Genomic DNA, 19,892 nt, shown 5'->3' on the forward strand with positions numbered 1-19,892 from the left:
TAGTTTTTGTCTCTGGACAGTGGTTGAGTGATCTTGAGATAGGGGATATAGTTACCGAGCCCTTGTCATAGTCAGATCACTCTCTCCTTCGCCTTGACCTTTGAACTGCTGCACCCTGCCGCAGGGAGGCAGAGCCAGTAAGATGGTTCCGCCCCAGGCGCCTGATGGAACCTGATAGGTTCCAGATGGAGCTTGGGCCATTTCCTGAGGCTCTGGCACACGCCTCGTCTGGAGAACTAGTGGCTGCCTGGGATAGGTCGGCCGCTGGAGCTCTGGATCGGGTCGTGCCTTTTGCGGCCTCTGACCCGGCGCCGATCTCACCTGGCTCCCTAGTTCACTGAGGAGCTGAGGGAGATGAAGCGCTGGAAAAGATGCCTAGAGAGCAGTTGGAGGGCCAGCCTTTCCGAATCCGACCGGACACTGGTAAGATCTCATATTAGGAATTACCTAGTGGCGATAAAAGCAGCAAAATGTAATTATTTTGCTGCTCTTATTGCGTCATCAGATAATCGCCCGGCCACCCTGTTTAGGGTCACCCGCTCCTTACTCCACCAGGGAGCGCGGGAGGACCCCTTGGAGGGTAGAGCCGAGGATTTTGTACAGTATCTGCATGACAAAATCACTCAGATTCGGGAAGATCTGGACTCTGACTGGGTAGGTTCAGGGGGGACGACTGGGGCAGGTCTTGAGAATGTTATCTGGGATGAGTTTGATCCTGTGACTCCTGATGACGTGGACAGGATTCTGGGGAGACTGAATGCGACCACATGTTTGTTGGACCCGTGTCCCTCCTGGTTAGTGCTGGCTTCTCAGGAGGTGACGCGAGGCTGGCTCCAGGGTATTATAAATGATTCATTGGGTGAGGGTGACTTCCCCGCCGCCTTGAAAGAGGCGGTGGTGAGGCCTCTCCTCAAGAAGCCTTCCCTGGACCCGGCAGTGTTGTCGAATTATCGTCCGGTCTCCAACCTTCGCTTTGTTGCAAAGGTTGTTGAGAGTGTGGTTGCGCGACAGCTCCCCCAGCACCTGGATGAAACGGCGTATCTAGACCCGTTCCAGTCGGGCTTCAGGCCCGGGTACAGCACGGAAAAGGCTGGAGGGCTCGGGACAGGGGTTGCTTCTCTGTCCTGGTCCTATTAGATCTCTCAGCGGCTTTTGATACCATCGACCATGGTATCATGCTGCACCGGTTGGAAGAGTTGGGGGTGGGAGGCACCGTGTTGCAGGCGTTCTCCTCCTTTCTCTCCGACCAGTCGCAGTCTGTGTTGGCAGGGGGGCAGAGGTCGACCCCGAGGCGCCTCATATGTGGAGTGCCACAAGGGTCGGTCCTCTTGCCCCTTCTGTTCAGCATTTATGTAAAGCCGCTGGGCGAGATCATCAGTGGTTTCGGGGTGAAGTACCATCAGTAAGCCATGGAGCGCTCTAAAGGTGGTAGCCAAAACCTTGAAGCGCACCCGGAAGACCACCGGGAGCCAGTGCAGCTCGCGCAGGAGAGGTGTTACATGGGAGCGCCACATTGCTCCCATAACCACCCGCACAGCCGCACTCTGCGCCAGTTGGAGCCTCCGGGTGCTCCTCAAGGGGAGCCCCATGTAGAGAGCATTACAGTAGTCCAGGCGGGAAGTGATGAGGGCATGAGTGACCGTGTTTAAGTAGTCCCGATCCAGAAAGGGACGCAACTGGCGAATCAGGCGAACCTGATGGAAAATCCTCCCGGTCATGGCCGTCAAGTGCTCTTCTAAAGACAGCCGTGAATCCAGGAGGACGCCCAAGTTGCGAACCCTCTCCGTGGGGGCCAGCGATTCGCCCCCGATAGTCAGCGATGGCACCAGCTGACTATATCGCGACGCCGGGAACCACAGCCACTCAGTCTTGGAGGGGTTGAGTCTGAGCCTATTTCTCCCCATCCAGACCCGCACGGCCTCCAGGCAGCGAGACATTACATCAAGGGCATCGTTGGGGTGGTCTGGGGTGGAGATGTACAGCTGAGTATCATCAGCGTACAGGTGGACTCTCACCCCAAAACCACGGATGATCTCACCCAGCGGCTTCACATAAATGTTGAACAGAAGGGGCGAGAGGACCGACCCCTGCGGCACTCCCCATGCGAGGCGCCTCGAAGTTGACCTCTGCCCCCCTGTCAACACGAACTGCGAGCGGTCGGAGAGGAAGGAGGAGAACCACCGCAAAAAGGTGCCCTATTCCTAACCCCCTCAACCGCTGCAGCATGATACCATGGTCGATGGTATCAAAAGCCGCTGAGAGATCTAACAGGACTAGGACAGGAACAACCCCTGTCCCGAGCCCTCCAGAGATCATCCACCAACGCGACCAATGCCATTTCTGTGCTGTACCCCTGCCTGAAGCCCGACTGGTACGGGTCCAGATAGATAGCTTCATCCAGGTGCCTGGGCAGTTGTCATGCCACCACACTCTCAACAACCTTCGCCACAAAACGAAGGTTGGAGACCGGACGGTAGTTGGCTAATTCAGCCGGGTCCAGGGAAGGCTTCTTGAGGAGGGGCCTCACCACCGCCTCTTTCAAGGCAGCGGGAAAGGCACCCTCACTCAGAGAAGCACTTATAATCCCCTGGAGCCAGCCTCGTGTAACCTCCCGGGAGGCTAGTACCAACCAGGAGGGACACGGGTCCAATAAACATTGAGGAGGTGTGTCGAGCCACCACATGGTCCTCCCCCTCACCATTCATTTGGCATTATAAGTTGGACACCTTCACTTCGGTGGAAGCGGCTTTTGGGAGGAGAGTCCTCCAGAGGGTCCATAATGCGGGGGGGGGGGGGCTTAGGACCAGATGCTACCCACCCGTTAAAGGGACAGGCCGGCTTTGGTATGTCCCACTCTGGATGCTCTCTATCCAGCTCTAGGGAGAATGGGTGTTGGTCCTACCTGAATGCCATTTCTAGTAGAGCTGGTAGAGAGCATCCAGCCCCACCCTTACTAATGTCTGGTCCACAGTTCGGGAGAGGCTACTATTTTACAGGTCACAAGTCTATGCATCGCTTGACTTTCGCCGAACTGGGGAATCACCAGGCGAGGAGGGAGTAACCAGAGATGCAAATGAAGATCATGTGCTCGGTCTCCATGCAGAACATAGAGCTACTACCCACTCTGGATGCTCTCTACCAGCTCTACTAGAAATGGCGTTCAGGTAGGACCAACTCCCATTTTCAAACCAACTTCATAAACACAAAACCATATATTGGAACTTGCTTTCAATTACATACAGTCATGTAAAAAGGAAAGTACACCCTCTTTGAGTTCTATGGTTTTATGTATCAGGACACAGTAAAAATCATCTGGTCCTGAGCAGTTGTTAAAAGTAGGTAAATACAACCTCAGACGAACAACAACACATGACATATTACACCATGTCATCGTTTATTTTACAAAAAGAAAGCCAAAATGGAGAAGCCATGTGTGAAAAACTAAGTACACCTTATCATTCAATAGCTTGTAGAACCACCTTTACAACAATAACTTGAAGTAAACTTTTTCTGTATGACTTGCTCAGTCTCTCACTTCATTGTGGCCCACTCTTCTTTACAATATCACTTCAGTTCATTGAGGTTTGTGGGCATTTGTTTATGCACAGCTCTCTTGAGGTCCCACCACAGCATTTCAGTCAGGTTGAGGTCTGGGCTTTGAGTAGACCATTGCAACACCTTAAAGGGGAGGGCTGCTTTGAAGATGCAATGGAAGAAGTGCAGAGAAGAGCAACAAAGATGATTAGAGGACTGGAGGCTAAAACATAAAGAACAGTTACTGGAATTGGGTATCTCAAGTTTAATTAAAAGAAGGACTAGCAGTGACATGATAGCAGTGTTCCAATATCTAAGGGGTTGCCACAAAGAAGAGGGAGTCAACCTATTCTCCAAAGCACCTGAAGGTAGGACAAGAAGCAATGGGTGGAAACTAATCAAGGAGAGAAGCAACCTAAAACTAAGAAATTTCCTGATAGAACAATCAGTGGAACAACTTGCCTCCAGAAGTTGTGAATGCTCCAACACTGGAAGTTTTTAAGAAGAGATTGGATAACCATTTGTCTGAAATGGTATAGGGCAGTGATGGCTAACCTTTTTGCCATCGCGTGCCAGGAGGAGGGGGGTGGGGGAGGTTTGCGCGTGTGCCCACACCCATAATTCTATGCGCCCTGCCCTGCGCATGCGCATGCAACACCCCCCCCAGCTCCTGGCACGCGATGGCCTGGTAGGCCCATTTTTCTTTCTTACATGGCTCCGGATCCTCTCTATGCATCTGGGAAGGGCGAAAACAGCCTTTCCCACTCCCTCGGAGGCCTGAAAGGGCCCATTTCCCAACTCCCGGTGGGACAGGAAGTGACTTTTTTGCTGTCCCCAGCCTCCAGAGCCTCTCTAGGAGTCTCTGGAGGCTGGGGACAGCAAAAAACGTCACTTCCTGTCCCACCGGGAGTTGGGATATGAGCCCTTTCAGGCCTCCGGAGGGCCTCCAAGGGAGTGGGAAAGGCTGTTTTCACCTTCCGCAGATGCATAGAGAGGAACTGGAGCCAGGTAAGAAAGAAAAACGGGCCTTCCCCCACCCCCAGGCCCTCCAGAGGCAGGAAACAGCCTGTTTCCCTACTTCTGGTGGGCCCAGAAGGCCCGAAAATCAGCTGGCTGGCGCGCACATGCACGCCAGAGCTGAGCTGGCATGCCCACTGATATGGCTACGCGTGCCACCTGTGGCACACGTGCCATAGGTTCGCCATCACGGGTATAGGGTTTCTTGCCTGAGCAGGGGGTTGGCCTATAAGGCCTTCAAGGTCACTTTCAGCTCTGCTATTCTGTTAAGGTGAGGGCTGTTTTGAAGGGGGGGATGTTAAGAGAGAGACTGGCAGAGCCAGGGAGAGAAGTTAAAGCATCAGTTTACAATCCTTACATAGCCACAAGAGAACTAAATCCAACCCCCTTGAATGTCATTGACCCTTATCTAGTTTTGTCTAGGTACAAACCATTATACTGGAGAGGGATTTAAAAAAAAGATTTTACTTTATAGATCACCTATGCTCTAAAACAAGAAAAAAAAAATTCTGCCTCTGCCTCCGCAGCCCGTTTGCCAACTCCCATTTGCTGCTTCCGCCCATTTGCCACCGCCACCACCAATTCACCGCCAATGGGCAGTGGCAATTCCTGCCGCCTACAACAGCTGATCTGCGCCGCACCAACCCCCCTCCCACCCCACAGTATTCGCTCTATAAGACGCACAGACATTTCCACCCACATTTGGGGGGGAGGGGTGTGTCTTATAGTCCGAAAAATATGGTAATTCAAAGATGCTATTATGTCCAGAAAGTTACTAAACCACTGAAGCTATTCCACAAGTATTGGACAATGCAAAGGACTTAACTGTAATTTTGGAATATAAATCAGACACCAACAATGCCTACTATGAAGATGGTTTAAATATAAGCCTTCCAGCTCAATTGAAAGAAGAGTCCCAAGTAAATCTACAGTCCTCAAGAGAACAAGTTTGGGACATTTTCTTTATGGATATTAACAAATTTAATCTCCTGGGGGCTTCCGGTTGACATCACTGCAATACAGACACAGAGGAACGGGTCTCCACACTCCCTGTGCTGAATTCTTCATGTTTGTGGGCTCCGGAGGGATCCTAAGCCGCCCTGAAGGGACGGTGAAGCAAAGAGGAGCACCCTGTGAGGTCAGGGGAGAGTCGCAGCTCTCCTGTCTGGCCCGGGGGTTTTTTTTCCTGTCAACCACGGCAAGAAGAAGCAGCACAAAGATGGCTGCTACAAAGCTGGGACAACCGAAGAATAAAAGCTATGACTGGTGCTGGAGAGAAGGTGAGCCGTGGTGGAACTGGGGGAGAGGATTTTTCTTTTGTCTTAAATTGAACCCCAAGAAATAACTCAGAACTATTTGCCCAGAATTGAGTGTTAAAGCGGCGCCTAAGCATTTTGGGACGTTTTGAAAAAAAATACCTAACTGGAAATGAAAGCTGTAGGAGAATAAACAACAGATTATGAAATAAACAGACTTCTAAACTGGGAAGAAGCGCTACTGGGAAGGTATTTTTAAACATTGGTGTTATGTAAATAGGTTTGTTTGGCGGGCAGTTTGAATTAACTGACCCTCAGCTGATTGGCTGACCACCACAGCTGCAAGGTATATAAAGGGAGCTGTTTCCCTAGGTCAGTTGCTGGGTTCTCACCCTAATAAACAGAGCTGTTGTCACTCACTGCCTGGTTTGCTGCGTCCTCATTCACCCAACTTAACATTGGCGACGAAGGTGGGATTTTGAGGCCAGCAGCCAAGGAAAGAGCTGAAGCCACAACCGAAAAGAGCTGAAATCACGTTCCGAGAGAGAAGCCGACCACAGAATCCAGCCAGGCGAGCGAGCGGAGCACAGGAGAATCGCGAAGGATGTCCGCCTACACCCCGCCAGCGCCTTTCAACCCCAAGGAGGAGAAGTGGGGGTCCTACATGTCCCAGTTTGAGTGCTTCATGGTGGCCAACGACCTGCAGGGACTACCGGACGTAAGGAAGAAGGCCCTGTTCCTGAGCCACTGCGGACCGCGAGTGTTTGACACAGCCGAAGCCCTGGCGGAGCCGAATTCGGTCCACACCATATCATGGTCAACGCTACAGACTCTGCTGAAAGACCACTATGCCCCAACGCCTTCCAAATATGTCCAACGCTATGAGTTCCGGCAGAGGCTACAGCAGGACGGTGAGTCGATCAGCGAGTACGTCGCCACCCTGCGTAAGGCCGCAAACCAGTGCGAATACCGAGACCTAGATGAGATGCTCCTAGAGCAACTAATCTGCGGAGTGAGAGACGGCCGGCTACAAAGGAGGCTACTTACGAGATCGAACCTGACCCTGCACATCGCCCTAGATGAGGCAAGAGTGCAAGAGTCGTCCGTGAAGGCCGCCGAAAGACTGCAGGGGACCATCCATGGCCGAACAGCGCAGAGGTTGGCGACCGTACACCGTGAGGCCGTGAGCACCGAAAGCGAAGGGGAGTCCGAGGGAGAAGTCTACCGCACCGAGCAGTCCAGGCCGGACCGACGGGGACCCAGAGACGACTGCGCCAGCTGCGGAGGCCCCCACCCCCGGCCGAACTGCAAATTCTGGGACGCGATCTGCCGGTTCTGCAAGAAAAAGGGGCACATCGCTCGAGTCTGCAGAGCCAAGCAAGCGAAGGGCCACAAACCACGTGGCCTAACCAGCCAATCCGAAAGGGCGCCGTGCCAGAGATCCAATAAAGATGGCGGAAACCAGAAGGGCGCGAAAATCGAAGACATCGAGGCCTACACCATCCGCATCAGCCAGACCTGCACATCACCCGGCGAGAAGACCTACACCGCAGTCGAGATCGAGGGTCGTGAGTGCCAGATGGAGATCGACACGGGATCCCCCATACCCATCATGTCGTGGGCCAACCTCAAGGAAGCCATCCCCAGCACACACAAGCGACAGCTCCAACCACAGTGACGCCGGCTTAAGGACTACCAAGGGAACCGCATCCCAGTCGAGGGAATAGGCGAGTTCCAAGTACGATATGGGGAGATCAGCGAGAAGCTCCCTCTCACCATCATCAGCGGCAAGCTCCCCAGCCTCCTGGGCATGGACTGGTTTCGAGCCCTGGGCATGGGATTCACCGGAGTGAGGAACATCCAGAGCACCCTGAGGGACGACCTGATGCAGGAGTTCCAGGACGTGTTCGGCGAAAGGCTTTGCAAGTATGTGGGGACCCCTATTTCATTCAACCTCGACCCCAATGTTGCCCCAATCCGTTTAAAGCCTAGGAGGGTGCCATTCGCCCTAAAGCCCAAAATAGACATTGAATTGGACAAGCTAATAAAGCAAGGGGTGCTCATGCCAGTCGACCACGCCAAATGGGAGACCCCGATTGTGACACCCGTGAAACCGGACGGGTCAGTGCGCATATGCGCTGATTATAAATGCACAATTAATAAGGCCCTGCAACAGAGCACTTATCCGGTCCCAATCGTGCACCACCTCCTGCATTCCCTGGGCCCCGGCAAGATCTTCGCCAAACTAGATCTTGCACAGGTGTACCAGCAGCTACCGGTAGATGGCGCTACCACGGAAGCACAGACTATCGTAACACATAGAGGCGCCTTCAAGTGCACGCGCCTACAATTCGGAGTCAGCATAGCCCCCGGACTTTTTCAAAGTACGATGGAGCGGCTACTGCAAGGGATTCCCGGGGTAGTCCCCTATTTCGATGATGTACTCATCACGGCGGAAGACGAGCAACAACTGGGGGGGAGGCTGAGAATGGTGTTAGAAAAATTCAGAAAGGCTGGACTCCGGGTCAAACGTAACAAATGCATGATCGCTGTCCCCTCCGTAGAGTTCCTGGGGTACCGAGTAGATGGCACCGGCATACACCCCACCAAAAGTAAAATCAGGGCAATCCAAGAGGCCCCCACCCCTAAAGACAAGGCGGAACTACAAGCGTTCCTGGGACTGCTTAACTTTTATGCGATCTTTTTAAAGGACAAGGCAACAGTGGCTGAACCCCTACACAGACTGTTAGCCAAAAAGTCCACATGGACCTGGGGGAAGGCCGAGGACAGGGCGTTTGCAAATATCAAGAAATTGCTATCAGCCGAGAGTTTCTTGATTCAATACAACTCAACGCTTCCCCTTGTTTTAGCCTGTGATGCATCCCCTTTCGGCATGGGAGCCATCCTGAGCCATAGACTCCCGAATGGCCTAGAGGCGCCCATCGCCTACTATTCCTGAACTCTGTCAAGCGCCGAGAGGAATTACAGTCAGCTTGACAAAGAGGCCCTCGCCGCCGTCTCGGGAGTCAAGAAGTTCCATGAATACCTGTTCGGGAGGGATTTCGACCTGATCACTGACCATCGTCCGCTCCTGGGTCTCCTCGCGGGAGACCGACCAACACCGGCAGCCCTATCGCCCAGGATGACACGCTGGGCCATCTTCCTCGCAGCCTACTCCTATCGCCTGGTACATCGACCAGGGGCGGACATGGGAAACGCCGATGCACTCAGCCACTGCCCACTACCAGACAAGCTGGACGACCCCACACCCGGCATCCCCATCCTACTGATAGACATTTTGGACTCGGGGCCCATCACATCAGCAGAGGTAGCCAGAGCCTCCAACAAAGACCACATGATCCGGACGGTCACAAGTTGGGTGACGAGGGGGTGGCCGGAAAGGACTGGGAGCGGGGAATTCAAACAGTACGCGGGCAAACGGGACAAACTAACAATGCAAGGGGGGTGTTTGCTATGGGGCGAACGGGTTGTTGTTCCCTTGTGCCTAAGGGAAAAGGTCTTAACACTGTTGCATGAGGGGCACCCGGGAATTGTACGGATGAAAGGACTAGCCAGGAGCTACGTCTGGTGGCCCAACATGGACGCAGACATTAACGAGTGGGTGGGGAGGTGTCAGCCCTGCCAAGAGTCTAGGCCAGATCCACCAACGGCACCGGTGAGGGAGTGGGAAAGACCCAAGGGACCCTGGTCCAGAATCCACATAGATTTTGCGGGGCCATTTCACGGGCAGACATTCATGGTCGTAGTAGATGCCTTTTCCAAGTGGCTGGAAATTAAGCTCATGAAGGCCACTACCACCGACGCAGTTATTAGGGAACTGAGGCAGTTATTCGCTACACATGGGTTACCGGACATCTTAGTATCAGATAATGGGCCTCAGTTCACGGCCACACAGTTTGAAGGGTATTTAGCGGAGTTGGGGGTCAGACACGTCCTCTCGGCCCCGTTCCATCCGGCTAGTAATGGACAGGCTGAGAGATTCATAAGAACGGCCAAAGAGGCCCTCTCACGCCTAGGCCCCAGAGACTGGCAGGAAAGGATAGATCGGTTCCTAACAGCCCAGCATTCCACGCCTTGCACAGCCACAGGCCGAAGCCCGGCAGAACTACTCATGGGGAGGAAGCTCCGAGGGGTACTGTATAGCTAAATCCCAATTATTCCCCTGAGGTTTTCAAGGGGGGGGGGAGAGGAAACTCAGGGAGTTCACCATAGGGACTCCAGTCCACGCCAGAAACTTCGGGAAGGGCCCACTCTGGGAAGCAGGGACAATCACGGAGATTACGGGGCCCAAATCGTACAGGGTAGACATGGGGGATGGGAGAGTTTGGCGCAGGCACATAGACCAACTGCGAAGGCGAATCGCAACAGACGCCGAGGAAAACTTCAACGAACCGCTCCCTGACTACCAGCCAGAACAACAAACTAAGTCAAGCCCAAGTGCAGCGGAGGACTTAGCTGACGATCCTGGTGTCCGGAGCCGTCCCAGCAAGGAGTTCCCGCCAGCCGAAGAAGTCGCCGCCCACGAGGAGATCTCGGAGGTTCCATTGGCGGAGCAGGGAGAAACAGGGAGTCCCTCCGACCTGCTCGACGCTGCCCCTCCGACTGAACTGCGCAGGTCGACCAGGCTACATACACGCCCTGGTCACCTGAAAGACTTTGTATGCAAATAACACCCAAAGTGACTTCTGGGAGGGGAGGAGTGTTATGTAAATAGGTTTGTTTGGCGGGCAGTTTGAATTAACTGACCCTCAGCTGATTGGCTGACCACCACAGCTGCAAGGTATATAAAGGGAGCTGTTTCCCTAGGTCAGTCGCTGGGTTCTCACCCTAATAAACAGAGCTGTTGTCACTCACTGCCTGGTTTGCTGCGTCCTCATTCACCCAATTTAACAATTGGGATTATCTATATAAAAAACTTACTCTGATTTTATATTTGTTGTGCAATCCAAACGACAATGGACTAGTAAACTGAAATTTAAACAGAGAGTGCCACCTGCTGACAAAAGAGGAAACTACAAGGAAGTGATTTAAGTAAAGAGACACTTGAACACTATATTAGAGGATTGAATTTGCAAAGAGGATATAAAAGTTTTTTTGATAACCTCTGGGACTACTTGAATGGAACTGAGTGTTAACTTTTGAGATATAAAGAATTGGGACAAGTGTACTCCTTGAAGGGTAGTTTAAAGACTAAATAAATAATTCTTGGACTGTTGGACAAAGATCAACTTTCTTAAAAAATAAAATAAGATACTGAAGAAGGAGAAATGAATAGAATTGTCCAGGAGATGGATTTACTTTATCAAAATATAAAAGACATTATGGACAAAGGATTTAAGGATATTATGGAAAAAATGGAAAACACTATACAAGGGATGATGACTACAGACCGAGACGCCCAGGAAAGGGAGGAGCCAAAAGAAGAAATAAAGAAGGAAGAAGATGAGATTATAACAAAAATAATAATGATTGATGAATTAAACCTGGGGAAAACATACAGTATTAAGAGAGTTGGAAGATATGTTTGAAACGGAGGCAGGGGCCTCGGTAAAAATTCTAGAAAATAGGCAGTGGAAGAGGGTAGAGGTGGGAGGAACACTTAGATTGGACATCCAAAAAATAAATATAAGATGGAGACTTAAGAGAGGAATGGGGGAGGCAAGTCAAAAAAAAAAAAAAGCATAGCAATTGAAGAGCCTTGGTAGTACAGTGGACTAAAGCACTGTTATTAACATCTGCTGCTTGCAATTACTGCAAGTTCAAATCTCACCAGGCTCAAGGTTGACTCAGCCTTCCATCCTTTCAAAGGTAGGTAAAATGAGGACCCAGATTGTGGGGGCAATAAGCTGACTTTGTATAAATATACAAAAGTATGAAGGCTATTGCTTAATGCATTGTAAGCCGCCCTGAGTCTCCGGAGAAGGGCAGCATATAGATTAAAGCAAAAAAAAAAAAAAAAGTATCGAAGTGGGCAAGAGACGATGGGTAGATGATTTCTTTTTTTTTCTTTATTGTTGTTTTGACTTGCTTTTCCTTCTATCCCTTAAAGTATAGCAATTAAAGTATAAAGCAGGCAAGAGATGATGGATGGATGATTCCTTTTCTCGGTTGCTGCTTTGAATTGTCTTTCCCTATCACTCCCTCTCTATTTTTTTTTTCTTTTTTTCTCTTTGTAGGCAGGGGACATGATTAGAAGTTAGACAGGAAAGAAAGAAAAAGCTTTTTAAACATAGGGTGATACGATTAAAAGCAAGAATAAGTGACAGAAATAAAGGGAATATTAATGTATTACATTTTTATTTAATAAAATGAAAGTAATAATGAGAAATAGGTGGAATAATTGAATAATGATAGACTGTAACCTGTGTATTGTTATGGGAATTTCATAAATTGATTGAATGTAATAATAATGTTTAATCTGATCAGTTTTGTTTATATTGAAATGTATGGCGCCCAGGTGCCACACTGTTCACGCATTGATTTGACATTTTTATAAAAAATAAAAAAATAAAAAACTTTTTAAAAAATTAATCTCCTGAGAAGTGGACTCACTTCAGTACACCACATGAACATAGCAGCAAAATATACTTCTTTGCCTGTAAAAGTCTACAGCCCAGCAGTGGTCTGTAATGTGTATTCCCTACACAGTACACACCTTTGTATTTTGGCAACCTGCTTGAAAAATAAAACACAATTAAAAACAGAATATATAGAGACAACAATTGTAAAATGTAACTTTCTCAAAGCAAAGGATTTAAAAACAGCAATAAGTTTAACTATCTGGCAAGTAGTTTTGGTTTTGCCCACATATCTTTATTTAACTGAAAATGACGGAACCATGATCAACTCCATTTTGTCTCCAAATTTAGTTTCAAGTCGTGGAATTCATTTCCTGTGTCTTAACTGCTGTCCCAAGTGTTACACAACTAGACCTATGGTTTTATGAGTTCCACTTACAGTCAAGCATTCTCCTTTTTCTCTGATCTCCAAGGATTCACTGAAGCTTCTCCCATTTGCTTTGATCAACTGTTCAGTGACAGTGACTGGGTATCTTGTAGGAACTAATTTTGCACAGCTAAGGTTAAGATGGGATTTTATGATGATGCATGCATCATTTATTGGAACTCCTTTCTCTAATTTTCCAAAGGCAGTAGGTAGAACTGCAGCTAGAATCTTTCAGTAAGTGATGAGCACACTGTCCTGTAGATTACCTCACTTTATTGAAGAATAACATCCTTTGTCCTCATTATCACTCACATACTCATTCCTCCTTTCACTCATGTAGCTCTTGCAGTTCAGATTTCACCAAACATCTAGCCCAAGAGTATGGGAGTCCTCTGTCCAGATAGAGAAGCTCCACTGGAATCTTTTGTTTCAGGTCTTTTGCCAGTAGCTGGACTAATTGCTTTGCTTCATTTTATTTATATGCTGTCCCTTTAAATAGTTACTTGTCCACCCAACATTCTCATTCTTCTGGAATCTGCTTCTCTAATCCCCGGAGTTTCTTTTCCTATACACAGGAGTTTGGTCTGCCTGATACAATGTTGACATGTCTCTCTTGCTTCCAGGTGATGACTTCTTGAGCTCTCTTTCACAGACACTGGCTCTAACTCTTTTGTGACCATCTTTTAAAATTTTGTCTCACAAGGTCCTTGTGGTAAACATTCTGTGCTGAATAACTATATTCTCTTTTCTTTAAAGCCTTCCTTTATGGCAGGATTGCCATGAACTGTGGAGTAAGAAACGTAGAAGGCAAAAGCAAATGGGCATGACTGATGATGCAACTAAAATTCCAAGAAAGGATTTATCTTTTGGGATGGATGATAGCAGAACCAACACCCCTCAGGGCCTTCAGACCTCTTCACAACTGAAGATGCAGGGCAACTCTAACATAGCACTTGGTAATTTTTCATTTATTCTTTACCAAATATAACTTCAGGATGCCCGTTATTTTTTCCAGGAGAGGTCATTCAGACCAAAAGAAGCACTGGAAAAGAAATGAATTGGCATAAAGTGCAAAAGGACCCAAAGATCTGGCTTTCAAAACCTGGAAGATGTTTAACAATTAGGCTGAAGATTAGTTGGTGTGTGCTATTATAGATTTGCCTGGTTAATGTAATGCTTTTTGTAATAGGAATCTTATTTTTTGTAAAACCCCTAAACTGGACTTTTTTTCTTTTCTTTCTTTTCCTATCAGTTACTTTTCCACTTTATCTTACATCTCCAATTTTATTCCATCCTAGATTTCCCTTCCCAGTGAAATGAATAACATTTCAGATTCAAAATATATTGAGATCAAAATAGCCATTTAATATTTTTTTTAAAACATAACATAATCCATTCTAATATCCCAGAAGTGATTCTGCTTTGAAATATCCATTTCAAGTTTAAACTATGTGTTCTGCATTTGTAACAAGGCCATTTTCAACCTCAGAATGCTTCCATTATGGTCAGAACAGCCAGTTATTATGAGCTCAAGATGATGCATCCCTAATATTTCATAACAGGTTGATAATACTTCTTAATTTATATTGTATCAGCAGTGTAGTAATTGCAAAAGCATTTTTCCTGAAAAGTCATTCCTTCATTGCTACTTTCAAAAATACATTCACTATGCTTTTCTTGGTTTCTTCCCTCAATCTCTCCACTCAGTGCTGTATATTCTTGTTTAAGAAAGAGAATTGTGAAAGATATATACATATATCTATGTGACTCCTAATTAATTTTACAGTATTTTTCAAGTTTGCTTTACATGTTTGTTGCCTGTGAATGCTGGAAAATATGAATAGATACATAGCATCACTTTATCTGTACTGTAGTTTATTGCGAACAAGAGACAATGAACTTTCAGGTGAACGGGAGGACAGTGAAAGCTATTCTCATTTTAAAAGATTGTTTGTACATTAAACTATGGTTCTAAATTGAAAGCAAAATGTTCATTCTTCCATACTGAGAAAAAGTCAAGACGATTCTTTATATCTAGCCACTGTTTAAGTAGTCATCTGAAGTGGGTCATAGTCAAATTAATTTTGCTTTGGATATTAAATATGAACATACTAAGTGCCTCCTTTCTGTTTTTCTTTCTATTTTCAGTGAAAGCAGGTAGTGGTCAGCCACTAAACCAAAATGAAATGGAAATTCTTCTAAACCTACTCCAGTCTAAAACTAGCATTAATATGGCACAATTTGCTCAAATGCTGAAAATTAAAATGAATCCTGAGACTGAGCAACAGCTGTATAAAATAAATCATCTAGCTGGCATTTTGGATGTGGCAGAAAAACAACCTGAACAGCAGCCACCACCACCACCTAAGCCACCACTGCCTCCCTCACCAGACCTGGACCATTTAAAACAAACAGCAACACCACCGCTTTCTGTGCAAGTCACTCCATTAATCCAAAGTAAAGTTGACACAGAAGTTACTCAAGCAGCTTTGCAGAGTGCATTTACAGTTTTGTTATCTCAGTTATTAAAGGCTCAACAGTTGAAGCAAAAACAAAAGTTCCTAGAAGAAAAAGAGAATGGATCAGGAAATGATATGTCATTACAGCCCAGGCAGCCTCCAGAGCCAAGTACACCTGCATCTGGCAATTGGGAAGATGCAGAATTACCAGCATCTATTTATCCCAATTTTATTAAATCATTATATGCATGTGCAGGTATGAGTTTTGGTATTGGGAAAATTATATTTAGACAGGTGGGGAATGTACAGTATATGACTGAGAATGTCAGGCTTACTGTTGCTTCTATCAAACAGTTGGAGGTAGATATAGAGGTACTGGGTGATTTACTTAGACTTATAGGCTGCTTCAGTCGCTAATGACTAAGTGGCATACTAAAGTATCATATTCTGTAATGAAGATTAATTTATATTTCAGTAACTCCTGTAGTGCCAAATAAAATATATATTAAGAATTTATAGATTTCCCTTATTTTTGTTTCATTGATAGTTTACACTTGCCTACTAGTTAGTTATTTGTGATAAACTTACAGATAGGTTTTCCAGTTACTGTGGATAGAGGATTGATGCATTTCTGTGATCACACTCTGGATTGGCTCTAGAGAAAATTGAGCAGAATGGTATTCATACACCTCAACTATCCTGATTCCTCCCCTCAACTCCCATGTGCCTTTCCAGCTGCTCCTGAAATCTAGAGTCTCAGGAAGAATTTCAAGATAGGTCAGAAAGGGCTGTGAAACAAAGTTGGAGAAATTTGGCAGGAGTGTTTTTTATTAAAGTAATGCAAACTAAAGAACAACAGGCATCTGGAAACATTCCCAGTCCCCCTTCCCCCAACTCTAAAAATAGCCATATAATACCCACTTTAGTTCAAGGCCAGGGAAAAGAGACAGCTTTTTTTAAACAAGGTCAGGGTGGGGCCAAATGAATCTTTGGGAGGATGTTGTTTTGGAGGGCATGTGCTGTGACAGAAAAGCACACATAGAAATATTTTTGCTCACACAAGACCTCTCTGGATCCAAACCTTTAACACTTAATAAATATTCTATATTATTATAGAAATTAATTTCTACTTGCAGATTTCATTCTAAATTATTTCAAAATTAATTTAGGGCAAGATGACTTGGCGAGACCCCCTGAAATGAGGCCTCAAACACCAGAACAACATCTTATCTTGCCTCCAGATCAACGGCCCCCTGAACCACCAGAACCACCACCAGTTACTAAAGAAGACCTTGATTACCAGACAACGAACCAACACTTACCTTCAGTTGCTAGCTCTTCAGGAATGGATCCTCACGCTGGAGTAAAAGCAGCTCTTTTACAGCTGCTTGCTCATCACCAGGCTCAAACATCTGAGAAGCCAGCAACATCTAATGTGGAGTTCCAGTTAAGAGAATCCTTTATAGAAGGTCCAGACTATAAAAATTGTTTTGGATCTTCTACATTCTCTTTTGCCCAGTACAGTAGTAGTGATGGAATAGGAAGTGTATCACCTGGGACATTAGAAAGGGCAAATTTTGTTGGAAATCCAGATGTTCAACCCTTGGAGATCTATAATACTGCTTCATCTCATTCAAGTAGTGCCCTTCCACCTCCTGCCTTTTCAGAACCATTTCATAGCTCAGTAACTGGCTATGGAAACATTTACCTCAACACTGGTCCCATGCTATTTAGTGGAGATAAGGATCATAGATTTGAATATAGCCATGGTCCCATCACAGTACTGGGAAACGGTGGAGATACAGTTGGAAGGACTGGGTCTGAAAGTACTCATTCTCATTCTTTGTCTTCAAAGATGCAGAACTATTGCTATGGAAGTAATTTGCAAGAACCTCCTGCCAGGGCCTGCCAAATGCATGGACAAACTTGGACTTCTCCTGCCCAAGGTTCTGGATATTCACAAGGATACAGGGGACATATTAATACATCAGCAGGCAGAGGTCGAGGCAGAGGATTTCCATATTGAACATCTGTCTCTCCCCCATTCCCAGGCACATCATTTATATCTGGAAAATCTTTGTGGCTGTGATTTCAAACAGCAATCTAACAGACTTGAATAATATTAACAGCTTTATATTTATGCAGAAAAGGGTCTTGCATACAATAGAAAATTGCTTATAATTCATGCTATTCTGAAAATTGGGGTTAAGTGTACATCTTTCTAATTCTAGCTATAAATTTCATATTTTGGCAGTTTTAAGTCAGTGCTAAATGTAGGGACATCAGCTTTTTAAGCCACACTACTAAGTGAACTATGCACACTGCTTTTTTTTAAAGTTAGGACCAACTTTTATGTAAACATTTTACCAAAAGCAAAGCAGGGCACTGATTTATTTGGCATTTCTTTTTACAAAACTGCCTTTAGTCAAGAAGTCTTTGCACTGCTTCTCAGTGTTATCTGTGGAAGGTGTTTATGCTCATTTTCAGACAATAAAAACAGTCTCTCTTGATACTGTTTTATAGATATTTTGACATTGATTTGATTTACTTTCAAAATTGTTGGTCTAGTAAAACAGTGGTCCCCAACCTTTCTGGCTCCGCAGACCGGTGGTGGCAGTGGGGAGGGGATGGTTTTGTGCACGCGCCCACCGCTTACACAAATTGAGCTTCGCACACTTGCCGACCACTTGCGCGGCCACTTCCCAATGGGCCGCAGCCCAGTACCGAGCCATGGACTGGGGGTTGGGGACCCCTGTAGTAAAATATCCATCTACCTGGCATTTGGCTTTCAAAGATGCTTTCTGGCATTATATATTTGTTTCTTGGGAAGGAGTCAAGCCTTTCCCTGTAGAGAGAGGTCACTGGCTATGTTTTCTCTGTATTAAAATGTTTTTAAATGACCGTATTGGAAAAAAAACTTTCCAACTGATTATCCAGTTGACAGGCTAGTATTTATTTATTTATTTATTTATTTATTTATTTATTTATTTATTTATTTATTTAATTCAATTTGTATACCGCCCTTCTCCTAGTGGACTCAGGGCGGTGCACAGCCAAAACTAAAACACATAACAATACAAAATTTAAAATTATTAAAAGAATTATATACTTTGGCCCAATTATAAAACAATTCTAATTAAAACCCATTGACAGATTAAAAGCTAAACAACTAAAAAACTAAAAAGGGGGGGGGGGGGTTCACGCCAGCCCTGCTTGATGGAAAAGAAAAGTTTTCAGGGCACGGCAAAAGACCCGGAGATCCGATATCCTTCTTATCTCCGGGGGCAAATCATTCCAGAGGGTGGGAGCTGCCACAGAGAAGGACCTCCCCCTGGGGGTCACCAGCCGACATTGCCTGGCTGATGGCACCCTGAGGAGTCCCTCTCTGTGGGAGCGTACTGGTCGGTGGGAGGCTATCGGCGGCAGAAGGCGGTCCCACAAATACCCAGGTCCTATGCCATGGAGCGCTTTAAAGGTGGTAACCAACACCTTGAAGCGCACCCGGAAGACCACTGGAAGCCAATGCAGCTCACACAGGAGAGGTGTCACATGGGAGCGCCCCCTCGCTCCCATAATCCCCCGCGCGGCCGCATTCTGCATCAGTTGGAGCCTCACCACAGCCTTTTTCAAGGCGGATGGCAAGACACCCTCACTCAAGGAAGCATTGATAATCCCCTGGAGCCAGCCTCACGTAACCTCCCGGGAGGCCAGCACCAACCAGGAGGGACACGGGTCCAATAAATATGTGGTCGCGTTCAGCCGCCCCAGTATCCTGTCCATGTCCTCAGGAGCAACAGGGTCGAACTCCTCCCAAATGGCAGTCTCAAGACCGGCACCCATCATCCCGTCTGTACCTACCCAGTCAGAGACCAAGCCTTCCCGAATCTGAGTGATTTTATCGTGCAGATACTGAACAAAATCCTGGGCACGACCCTGCAAGGGATCCTCCCGCGCTCCCAGATGGAGGAGGGAACGGGTCACCCTAAACAGGGCGGCCGGGCGATTATCTGCCGATGCAATAAGAGCAGAAAAATAGTTACATTTTGCCGCTTTTATCGCCACTAGGTAAGTCTTAATATGAGATCTTACCAGTGTTCGGTCGGATTCAGAGCGACTAGATATCCAACTGCTCTCTAGGCGTCTTTTCTGGTGCTTCATCTCCCTCAGCTCCTCGGAAAACCAAGGAGCCAGGTAGACTCGACGACAGGTCAGAGGCCGCACAGGCACGACTCGGTCCAAAGCGTCAGTGGCCGCCCTATCCCAGGCGGCCACCAGCTCCTCAGCTGAGCCATGAGTCAGAGCCTCAGGAAATGGCCCAAGCTCCATCTGGAACCTATCAGGATCCATCAGGCGCCTGGGGCGGAACCATCTGGTCTGTTCTGCCTCCCTGTGGTGGGGTGTGGCGGTTAGAAAGTCAAGCCTAAGAAGGGAATGATCCGACCATGACAAGGGCTCAATCACTATCTCCCCTATCTCGAGATCATTCATCCACTGCCCAGAGACAAAAATCAGATCCAGAGTGTGTCCTCCCGTGTGCGTGGGTCCACAAATTAATTGGGTCAGGTCCATGGCCGTCATGGAAGCCATGAACTCCCGAGCCGCCTCAGACGCTTCGCCGACAGACGGCAGGTTAAAGTCCCCCATGACCATAAGCCTGGGG

At 47.2% G+C, this 19,892-nt stretch overlaps 1 protein-coding gene across 2 annotated transcripts in view; it reads left to right on the top strand.

Annotated features, from left to right (window-relative positions):
- CDK13 (cyclin dependent kinase 13) overlaps positions 1-17,378 on the top strand; it is a 340,708-nt gene extending 323,330 nt beyond the window's left edge. For both annotated transcript variants that reach the window (XM_070944377.1, XM_070944378.1), the window contains exons 12-14: positions 13,530-13,729; positions 14,922-15,488; positions 16,402-17,378. In XM_070944377.1, the coding sequence (XP_070800478.1) occupies positions 13,530-13,729; positions 14,922-15,488; positions 16,402-17,258 (1,624 nt within the window). In that variant the 3' untranslated portion in view covers positions 17,259-17,378. The remainder of the gene's footprint in view (positions 1-13,529; positions 13,730-14,921; positions 15,489-16,401) is intronic.
- Positions 17,379-19,892: the final 2,514 nt, after the last annotated feature.

Source organism: Pituophis catenifer, unplaced genomic scaffold, assembly GCF_029215685.1.
Source record: "Pituophis catenifer annectens isolate HBS135680 unplaced genomic scaffold, rPitCat1.0.hap2 SCAF_5, whole genome shotgun sequence".
In the NCBI taxonomy this organism is placed as follows: Eukaryota; Metazoa; Chordata; class Lepidosauria; order Squamata; family Colubridae; genus Pituophis; species Pituophis catenifer.